Source organism: Pelobates fuscus, chromosome 4, assembly GCF_036172605.1.
Source record: "Pelobates fuscus isolate aPelFus1 chromosome 4, aPelFus1.pri, whole genome shotgun sequence".
In the NCBI taxonomy this organism is placed as follows: Eukaryota; Metazoa; Chordata; class Amphibia; order Anura; family Pelobatidae; genus Pelobates; species Pelobates fuscus.
In genome coordinates, this window is record NC_086320.1 from 336,470,294 (window position 1) to 336,481,898 (window position 11,605).

Below are 11,605 nucleotides of genomic sequence, written 5' to 3' on the forward strand. Positions count from 1 at the left end.
AGTTACAAGGATTGGAGCAATCCTTTAAGAAGCAGGTCTGGTTGAACAACTCAATGCTTCCTTCTGGACTGGGACAGAACAATTGCAGTGGTCTGCAACCAGATATGTAGATCTACCCACTGGCTTGTGCAGCTTCTGGGGGTCACAGCAGAGCCACCCCGATAACCATATCGCTGGCTCTGCTGTCTGAGACCCCAAAGAGGACAAATTGCAAACAAATTTAGTTTGCCTATAATGAATTTCCTTTGCAATATCAAAATTTGTGTATACATGGTTCTGGGGTATGGGTGCATTTTGGAATTGTATCTACACGAGTTCCTTCTGAAAGGGTTAAGTATATTATTTAAGTTGAATACACAAATTAATGCATTAATGAAGTCCTGCACACTGTAGGACTTCACTTTAAACAATAATTCAAACAACAGTTATTGGCACAGTTGTTTAACACATGGTCTTTAGCACCACCTTGTGGATAAAAAAAAAAGAAAATAATTACAGTTCACAGTGATTATCATACTTCTTATTACAAGTGAGTTTTGAAGCACCACTGATGAATATACTCTCTTTGCCAACTCTTTCTCATCAATTAAAAATTGCGTTTGATGCACAAAACATGCATAAGATTTTGGAAAGGATGTTTCTTTTTTTGCGTGTATTTTTCTCTTTGACTAATCTGTATAGCTGCACCTAATTCTGCGAGCTGATAATTCTTATACTTCTAACCACCCATTCCCTCTCCTCTCCATTTTCCTTTTGGTTGTGATCAGAGTGATTCACTAAACTGAGGATTTTAGCAAATTAAATCTGAATGACAAAACGGAGCCTTAAAGGGATTCTCTAGTGCCAAGAAAACAAACCCGTTTTCCTGGAAATAGAAAATCCTGCCCCCCCTCCCTCCCGCCCCCCAACCCACGTCCCTCGGCAATGGGTCAGGCTCCGCTCACGGTCCTCCCCCGCCGACGTCCACCGGCGGGGGAGACCTAATGATTTCCTACGGGGATTCCGACTATGCTGGAGGTCCTCATGCATAGCGTGAGGACGTCCAGCGTCGTTTAGACGACCAAAAGTCGTCTAAGAAGCCGGAAGTCCCTCTAGTGGCTGTCTGGTAGACAGCCACTAGAGGAGGACTTAACCCTGCAAGGAAATTATTGCAGTTTATAAAAACTACAATAAATTACACTTGCAGGGTTAAGGGTGATGGGAGTTGGCACCCAGACCACTTCAATGAGCTGAAGTGGTCTGGGTGCCTACAGTGTCCCTTTAAAAAGCAGATTAAAACAAATTCCTCCACTCAACTGATAGTCAAAGCTTTACTATTTTAGGCTCTGTTTTGCCATTCAAATTCAATTCCATGAAAGCTAGAGTTTGGTAAACAACCATGTCTATAATTTACAGTGATAGCTAATTTTAGCATGGTGCTCTGTCTAGCCTATGATATTGACTTGATGGAGCAAGTTAATACAGAGATGTGTATTTCTATGGCATGTTCTTTGTTCTTAATTTAAAAAAAAAAATTCTATACAGATTTCAGAAACTCATATATTGTATGGTGTATAAATTATGTCCAAGATATGTATAATCCAATGCCAAGTTTGATGTTCTACTATATATCCATTTGAAGAAAGAAAACAAAACAAAAAAACTATTCTACAATACATCATCATAATGCGTTCACTACATGCAATGTAAAAAAATGTAAAAAAAAAAACACTACAGAAGTTTTGGGGATCCACTGGCTGGCTGAGGGTCTCCGCGACATTCGTAGCCTTCAATTTTAAAGCTCTTCAGCAAGCGGATGGTGGAGGAGGAGCAGAGCAGTACAGTGCTGGAGAGGAGACTTTTCGGTTAAACAGATTGTGAATGACTTGTATAGTACCACAGCAACATTAATAGGGAACATAGATACAGGCTCGCTTATCAGTTTGTATAAGGTATAGAGACTGAGGTGGAGAGTAAAGGCCTAGGAAAGATACCAGGACGGGTAAAGAGCATAAACTGAAAGGCATAGGTGCTCAAAAAACTGTAAAATTAAACTAAATTAACTGAAATTAAGTAAAGGCTAGACATGTGGAATTACACCCTTGGGTGAGATTAGTCCTTGGAGCAGTCCATGCATCTCATCCCACGCCAGCTCTAAAGACATATTGTATGGGCCCAGGGTAAGACAGGCCAGCCACTACAGATGTGTCAGGAGAGTCGATGTTGCCCCAACTCCTTTCCCGAGGGAGCACGGAGGAGAGGGTAAGTTAGGTACCTGGTCAGTTCAGCTGTGGATAACGATATTTATTCTAAAGGTGGATGCGACTTCTCCACATGGCAGTCAGGCTCCGCCCCGTAAATGCGTTAAAATTTCTCTTATAGAAATTTTAGGATTTGCTAAAGAAGGGTGAAAGCATTACTCAAGCAATATAAAAAGCAAAACTGATGAGGAAAAATTTGTTTTACCCTATTGCGTTTAAAGTGTCCCTTTAAAGAAATTGTCACTAATGTCTTTCATATTTTACAAAGACCCCTTTTGTGTGCTTTGGTCCAAGGGAAAAAGTGCAGGAATATATACCTTTTTGAAGTCCTCTCTCATGGGCACCTATATCTTTCAGTTGGTTTTCCACCAGGATCCCTATGGAAGATCCAATGAGACCATAGGGTAGGATCCTCCATAGGACTGCTCGATGTTCTCTACAGGGTTACTAGTGCAATAAGAAGCCTTTTTCCACAGCCATTGCTAGCAATGGTTACTGGGAATTGATAGAAACTGACAAATTTACTGTAACGGATCACCTGGCCCCCCCCCGACTGGGCACCTCCACCAACAGATGCTTCCTAGCTGACCCTGAGGACCATAAGCACCGCACCGAACACCACAAGCACCGCAGATTTCACAACCGCCGTAGCTTAACTGGAATCTCGCCGTCTTCCTTCAACCCTGGACCAACCTTTGACATCCAGGACCATGTGGGAAAGACCTCACCTACTCCAGAGAGCGTAGCAGGAACAGCTCTTAGAAGAGCTAGTGATTAGAACCCAGGGGAGTATACAGAGTATAGCAATCCCCAGTGTGATTATAGCAGTTGAGGGTCAAACTGGAACTCAAGGTTTAACGGGGCACACTGGCCTTTTATACAAGTTTCCCAACAAGGTTGATGCCCAGGTGGACCTGGTTGGGCACCGGATACAAAACATGTAAGCCAATAAAAACAGTGTAACAATGAACGACACTCCCACATACATTACACAATTCCTCCCCTCTCCCTGTGATACAATTAAAGTAATTAATACAATAACCTAATTATCCCCAGACAGAAAAACCACACATTCATACAAAGTCTAGAAAAAAAAAACATAACATATAAATGTCATATCCCCTGATCTGGGTGAACAACATATCTAACAATCACCCAGATCTGAGCATGGGTTCAGGAAATTCCTGGAAGTCTCTTTCGACCGACCGACCGCACGCACGCACGCACATATGATTTCATGCCCAAAACAGTTCCAGAGAATTAGGCTGTGTGGCCGGTCTATTTCTAATGATAGAAGTTCACTTTGAATAATCGAATGGGACCGTTCGTGCACAAAGTCAGTATTGAAATGCCGTTCGAATTGTCGAAGTTCCTGAGAAGGCAACTTTTCAGCTGTGTTCGTGCCGTCGCGTGTCCGATTTGAGTTCCATGAACCTGACGACAAAATACTGCTGAACCCGTTCGACTAAAAAATGGCCGCCGCCACGTGTTCGAATGTCGACCACTTCAACACTTCGGCTGTTTTCGAAGTACAACTTCAAAAGTGTAAATCTGTTCCAATCGAAGTAAAAGAGGCAGAAACAGTGCCTTAGAACCAAATGAGTCACAGGGGCCATAATCACAAGGTAAAAGGCTGGCCATTAGTCTTCTCCAAAAACCAGTAGCGAAGTTGCTTTCGTCACATTTACCTTTATGGAATACTCCAAAGTGACAGAGGGGCTTTACTTTACTACCCCAGATGTTCAGATATCCATTTCTAAATCACAAATCTAGCAAAGGGTCTAGTATGTATATTTCGCAATGCAGGTATCTTAAAACCAAGTATTTAATATTTTTATTTGGTGACATACAGCATATTTTCTATTACAAAAGACGAGTAGGCTTGCATAAACTGGGTAGCAAGACCTGAAACTATATAGAATTTTGAGCACTGTAATCTAGATCATATAAACAGCAGATTTGATAATTCTTAAAAAAAACTCCAGGCACACCTACCTCCCACTCTTTCATAAACAGCTGGGCTTCTTGAGGAGAAATGGTTTTGTGTCGTCTAAACTCATCTTTTACGTACTGGTCTCCCAGGGCTTTTAGGTGCAGGGGCAATGTCCGGTGAAGAAGCAGGATTTTCTTATATAGGGCTCTCACCTGATACAAATGAGTGGTGACCCCAGACATTTCACTCCCCCAGCTGCCAAAACAAACATTAGAAAATGTTGTGAACACAACAATGATACATATAATAATAATCGGGGTGGCTAAACTGATGCATAGGTTGTCAGAAGAGTTTAAGCTTATGTGAGTATGGTCTGACACACCTTATCTTACTATAGTTTTAAACAATGTTCAGTTATCAAATATTTATCTATTTTATTTACTCATTGGGATACAAGGGTATCCTTCATTATTCTGACTTCTACTTGCCAGGCCTTGACCAATATTATTGCGATAAATGGAACCTTACTGGAATGGAAGGCCTTTGGGTGCAGTTGGAATTGTAGAGGTTCTTGGGCAGTATACAATGGGCCACCGTTGTGTATGTATTAGTTATATGCAAATCTCTACTTCTGGTCAGTCCTAAGACATAAATAATTATCTTCCCCTTAAGAGCAATGTCAAAAATATTTGTTTTACAGTTTAACAAGAAAACACCTGTATGAACAAGATACATGAGTTAGCATTGAAGTGACAAACCAAGGGAACATTTTACAAAATAACAGATCAGGCAACAACCACTCTAGAGTGTTTTGACTGCATTGCAGACACTCCATAGAGAGAATGCACTGGTGGATCTCAGCTCCTCTGAGTATAGAATATGTGATGTGTATTCGCTGTGCAATATGGCAATATTCCAACTAGGTGTCCGAGGATTGCCAATCCATAAGATACACAATGCAAGTGGCGATTAGCTTACTAGGTAATGATGCTCTCCTCACAGCCATGTTTGAAACAATACTGCCATTTGTGTGGTCTTCCAAATATTTGCCAAGAACCTTCAAGATACCATGTCCACTTGCATGGTGCAGCACAGGAAAAAGGAGAAAGAGTGATATGCTTACCGTGTTTTTTTATCCCTGCACTTTTATCTTTGGCACGTCTTGGCAGATGAACCACAAGAAACAGCAGCACTGGTGAACCGAATAAATGCATAACAGGAGCCTACAGACAATCCCAGGAGACCACAGGACCTCCATATGCGGCTCGGACTGGCCATTGGGCAAATGCATGTTGGACCAAGATGGGCAACCAGGGAACTCAAAGACCAAACAATCTCTCCAGCAGGGCCAATGCATTGTCAACACTCAGTGAGCTTGACCCAAACAAGGAAGTTAGTCAGTTCATGGACTGGTGGGAAGATCGGAGATCTCCCTCATGGCCCATTACACAGACATGCAGAGGGGTGCACTGAGCAGCTAATCTCAATTCCAGCTAAGGGTTAAGTCCTATATTCTCACAAGCTCCAGTCACTCTGAACGTTACCACCGGTTACCATGACAATGCTCTACGTAACGAGTAGAGCTCTTCAAAAGCTACACACAACTACATACCATATACATGAACATAGATACATGCATATGTACACTACAGCTCATAGATGCACACACCCTCTAGACACACAAACATGGACACCATAGCCAGGGGTGTAAATAGGAATCACAGGGCCCGGTGCAAGAATCACAAAAGGGCTCCCTATACGCTCTCACTGAAACACATACACTGACATACACTCACTAACACAAACACAGCTCAACCAACACGTGTTTTCAGGGACAGAAATGAAAAGACATACTGACATATATACACTGACAGACACACATTGACAGAAACACACACTCATTGTCTTGACAACACTGATAGACACACACTCACTGATTTGACACACACTGACACACACACACATACATACTGACAGGCAGACACACACACACACACGCTCTGAATTGAAACAGACACGCTCACTGTGAGATGGATGTCCTGCCACTAGCCCCTACCAAGCCCCTACCAAGTCTGAACAAAATCTATTTTGAACCTCCTAAATAGATGGTCACGCTTCACAGCTGATATTTGATTAATAGTTAAAAGCAAGTACTTCAAGTTAATTCTCTCAATACTAATGAGAGTTTGATCAACTCACCTACCTACACATCCTAAACCTATACAGGGACTTGGGGAATCCAGTGTAATGCTTTTCAATTGCCTGTGTTTACACACAAGAATTACAGTCACCAGACCTAAGAATGCCTGTACCCTGCCCCTCCACTCACCAAACCACAGAGATTAGAATAAATCCTAGCTCTCCCTATGTAATGGAAAAGCACTGAATGCCACTAAACAAGGTGGCCAAAGCTTAGACCCACAAGCTTCGACATCCTTCATGTTGGCATCAGAAAGTTGCAGCTCTGCAATAGTTGGGGAGGAGGGGGGACCACGCTGTGGCCACCCTGTCCAAAAGTTGCCTCCTGTTGTGGCATGTCAAAGAACTCACTGACACTGATTCCACAGTTTAGTGAATTTTGTTGCCGAAGAGAGGGTTCTACGTTCTGAATTAAACTAACCCTCCTAATCATGGTTATAAAAATCAACAGTATAAAACTGGATAAGCTAACCATAGTATGAAAAAAGTTAATATGGATTGCAATATCAGAAGATGCATTAGCAGGGGTCCAGGGCAGTCAGGCCGCATGGCGTGACAGGCCAGGTCGCAGCAGTGACTCCTGCAACTGCCGTAGTTCCACCATGGACCACAGCCCCTGCACACACGCGCTACAGCCCCTAGATCCAGCTGCACGCACACAACAGCCCCAATACACACACACACACACTACACCATCTAGAAACACTACACCCCATACACAAAGACACACATGCTTTCTCCCTCTCACACTCTCCTACCCCTAGACAGACACGCACACACAATCTACAGAGCCTAGCGACACATAGTACAGTACACACTCCTTTACACACACTACCACAAACAGTCACATCTACACACATGCAATCCCACACTCAGCCTCCAACAACATACAGCGCCACAGACAGCCTCCCCATGCACAACACCATTAACTTGATATGTCCCACTTTTGTCCTCTGAGTTCCCTCTTATAAGGACACCAGAGACAAGTCATCAGCAAAAGCAGAACTGTCCCATATAAGAAAAACACAAAACACTGTGCCAGAGCGGGGCTCTGAGCATGACATGCCCAAGAGGGACAGCAAACTAACAGGCTCACTTTGAGGTGACATTGATGACATGACATGAGACCTCTCTGTACCCACACACTACTTAATAGACTGCTCTGCCTTAAAATGCCAGAGCTGAATTATATTCCGAGTCCAGCCCGGCTCTTATACTTTCTCTCGAATGGGCTATTTTTCGCCATTTGCATCCAATATGCATCTTTTAAGAAGATGTATTTTACATTAGCCATCTCGAGTGATGACAGATGGAAAATAGAAAGAGGCGGCAAGCACAACAAACTAATTTAGGTGTGCCAAGAAGACAAAATAAAGCATGACAAAATTGGACATTTTTTTTCCGCATTATTTTTTTCACTGATTCAAGGCTTGAGTTATCCGCTATTAAATAAGGCCCCTGCTATAAAATGCCAGGCTGTCTCAGCCTAGATTTACATTTCAAATAAATGCAAATCTGAGAACAAGATTCATGACGGATAGCAAACTTTTACTCAATGTTTGCAATCTGTCATTACTCCAAGGTGACGCTGCCTCTTATTAAATTAAATTCTAAAGCGCATTCATAGACCGTGTACTAAATAACGTAAATATGTACAAAATATCTGCAACAGATTCCTAATCTTTGGATTATACATTGCCACATTCTGTTTAGGGCATTTAACAGGAAATATAGTAGAGTAAAAACAAATAGAAACACAAAAACAACAACAACAACAACAATAAAAATACATTTTAAAATATTAAGGGGGGAAAAAAAACACTATTAGTGGTTATATGAGATTAATTTGATGTGAAACCCAATTAAGCTGTAAACAATGTCCTGACTGTGACATGCTCAGGAAAATGACACTGCACTGTCAAAATACTAAATGTAACTAATTGCTAAAACATTAATGTCACCAATACAAGATAATATTTACATAAAACACATAAAGTACAAGTATATAACACATGTTTGGGTGTTTATATGTAAGAGCATAATCTGACACGTTCTTCTTTTATAATCATTCTGTCACCTACCAAAAAAAATCCGAATCGCTGTTATCACAATTTGTCCTTCACGGTGCTCCGTAGAGGCAGGAAGTTTAGGCCACGTGACGTCTGGCATGCCGATAATAGGAACCTGAGGGGAATCCATCTTTCTTCAGGGCACACGCACACGCACACGCAATCCTGTGTAAGCGGCTTAGGAGCTCAACAGCGACGTCTATTTGATATAACATACATTACTTATCTCCACCAAAATGGCTTCTCGCGTAGCTCTATTAGTAGTGTTTAGAACTCTTGGAATGTTAACACTTCTTCCTGTCTGTAGGAGGCGCTGTGGTTATTTAGAATGTGAAAAGCAATTGAAGTCTGTGTGTTGGACTTATATATGATTTCTCACACTGCCTTACATTTCTACTACAGTGTCCTTGTTGACTCATTTATTTGGCTCCTGTGCCCCAGGTCCTAAAATCCTGACATTGGTTTGTTCTGCCCCACCTGTATAACAGACATGCAGGGTTATTTACTAAGGTGAAAATTCTAAATGAATTTTAAATTCAAGATTAAATTAGCTGAACTGGAAGCATGGTTAACCCCTTAAGGACTGAGCCAAATGTACACGTTGTGAACAGAACAAAAACGTAAACAAAACCTGACATTTGCGCTATATGTCTGTCCAACCGTAATTCACCTCTTTCATATTAAATGCACCCCCCTTATTATATATCATTTTATTCAGGGGAAACAGGGCTTTCATTTAATATCAAATATTTAGCTATGAAACATAATTTAATATGAAAAAAATTGGGAGAAAATAAGAAATGTTGTTATTCTTTTAGTTCTACATGACATTTTAACTGTCAATGTCATAATACTGTTTGCTTTTACTGCAATAAAATACACATATTTGTATTCAGCAAAGTCTAACGTGTAAAACAGTACCCCCTATGTACAGGTTTTATGGTGTTTTGGGAAGTTACACGGTCAAATATAGCACATTACATTTGAAATTGAAATTTGACAGATTGGTTACGTTGCCTTTGGGACTGTATAGTAGCCCAGGAATAAAATTTACACCCATAATGGCATACCATTTGCAATAATAGACAACCCAAGGTATTGCAAATGGGGTATGTCCAGTCTTTTTTAGTAGCCATTTGGTCACAAACACTGGCCAAAGTTAGCGGTAGTATTTGTTTGTGTGTGAAAAATGCAAAAAACGCCAATATTCGCCCTATGGTAGCCCAAGAATGAAAATTACCCCTATGATGGCATACCATTTGCAATAGTAGACAACCCAAGGTATTGCAAATGGGGTATGTCCAGTCTTTTTTAGTAGCCACTTAGTCACAAACACTGGCCAAAATTGGCGGTTTTTGCATTTTTCACACACAAACAAATACTACCGCTAACTTTGGCCAGTGTTTGTGACTAAGTGGCTACTAAAAAAGACTGGACATACCCCGTTTGCAATACCTTGGGTTGTCTACTATTGCAAATGGTATGCCATCATAGGGGTAATTTTCATTCTTGGGCTACCATAGAGTCTCAAAGGCAACGTAACCAATCTTGCGAATTTTAATGTGAAAAAAATGAAACACAAGCCTTATATTTGACGCTGTAACTTTTGAAAACACCATAAAACCTGTACATGAGGGGTACTGTTGTACTCGGGAGACTTCGCTGAACACAAATATTTGTGTTTCAAAACAGTAAAAAGTATCGCAGCAATAATATCGTCCGTGTAAGTGCTGTTTGTGCGTGAAAAATGCAAAAAACGTCACATTTACTGGCGATATCATCGTTGTAATACATTTTACTGTTTTGAAACACTAATATTTGGTTTAAATATAGTGCTAGTAAATTAAATTCCCTATACTTTCGGCATGGGTTGTCAGGCAGGTCCCGCTAATTGTAATTAATTAAGATACCTAATTATGTAAAAAATTACATAAATATATGTGTAGAATTAATATATGTATATATATGTATATATATATATATATATATAATTTTGTTAAAATATTTTTATTTATATATAGGTATATATATAGTGATATATACGTATATATTTATGTATATAGATATATATTATTTCGTTCTACGTGTATTTTGATATAAATATATATATTAATATTACAATACAGTTAGATGAAATAACACACATCTATATATTTTTTAATTATTTATTTGTAATTATTTTTTTAATTTTATTTTTTTACGTATTTACATTTTTTTATATTATATATAAATATATATAACAATAATTATCAATCTACGTGTAATTTGATATTAATATATATATATATATAATTATATATATATATTAATAGTAAAATACACCTAGACGGTGTATGTGTGTGTATATGTATATGTCAGACCTTCCGGCATCCGTACTCCGGGGACTTCCGGGTAGACGGAGCGCGGCCACTCCCCCTCCTCTGACGCGGTCACTCCCAGGATACAAAGGGAGACCGCGGCAACACCTCAGTGCTGGATCAATTTGAAAGCCTCCCGCGAAAACTTCAAAGCTAAGTGTATCTGTGTTTACCTCTACTGTGTATCGGACCCGGACTGTTTATCGTTTACCTGCCTTCTCCTCTCCTCGACCACGGACTTGCCTTTGGATACTCTTTTGTCTGCAGCAACCTTACTCCTCTCTGAGAAACATCTCTCATCAAACCGGATTACCACCCCTACAAAGCTAAGTAGAACTCATCTGCCTAAACAGGAGTATTGTTATCCTGCATCTCTGCTTACCTTCTTTTGCTTCACCCTAACTAATTGTTCTGCTGCCATTTAACAATTCTACATTGGAATATCATCTCTGTTCAGACTAATAATTGCCTCACCCTAAATCTTCTCTGCAAATCCTGCTGCTGCTTAATTTTCTGACAAGGAATTAAAGAGACAGCTCAACTTGAATTTTACTTTATTTCAATTATAACAATTTAATAAACAATTTCAGTTATCTACAGTTGTGATCCATATTGTCAATAAGTGACCATTACAGATTGATCCAGCCCTCTTAATGGATCCAGTAGATCTCACTTCTGAAATCACAAGATTGAACCAAAGAGTGGATACGCTTACTCAAGGCATGCAAGACCTACAGGTCACCAATGAACGAATCCTTACTTATGTAAGGGACTTACAAACACACACTCCTCATACCGTTACACACT

At 40.2% G+C, this 11,605-nt stretch overlaps 1 protein-coding gene across 2 annotated transcripts in view; it reads right to left on the reverse strand.

Moving 5' to 3' along the window:
• The window catches only part of SDHAF3 (succinate dehydrogenase complex assembly factor 3), a 31,189-nt gene extending 22,647 nt beyond the window's left edge, over positions 1-8,542 (reverse strand). Inside the window, exons 1-2 of one of the 2 annotated variants that reach the window (XM_063450752.1) lie at positions 8,450-8,542; positions 4,236-4,428 (exon numbers count right to left, since the gene is read on the reverse strand). In XM_063450752.1, coding sequence (XP_063306822.1) covers positions 4,236-4,428; positions 8,450-8,541 — 285 coding nt within the window. In that variant the 5' untranslated portion in view covers position 8,542. The remainder of the gene's footprint in view (positions 1-4,235; positions 4,429-8,449) is intronic. The other variant, XM_063450753.1, reaches the window with a different exon arrangement.
• Between the last annotated feature and the right edge of the window lie 3,063 nt (positions 8,543-11,605).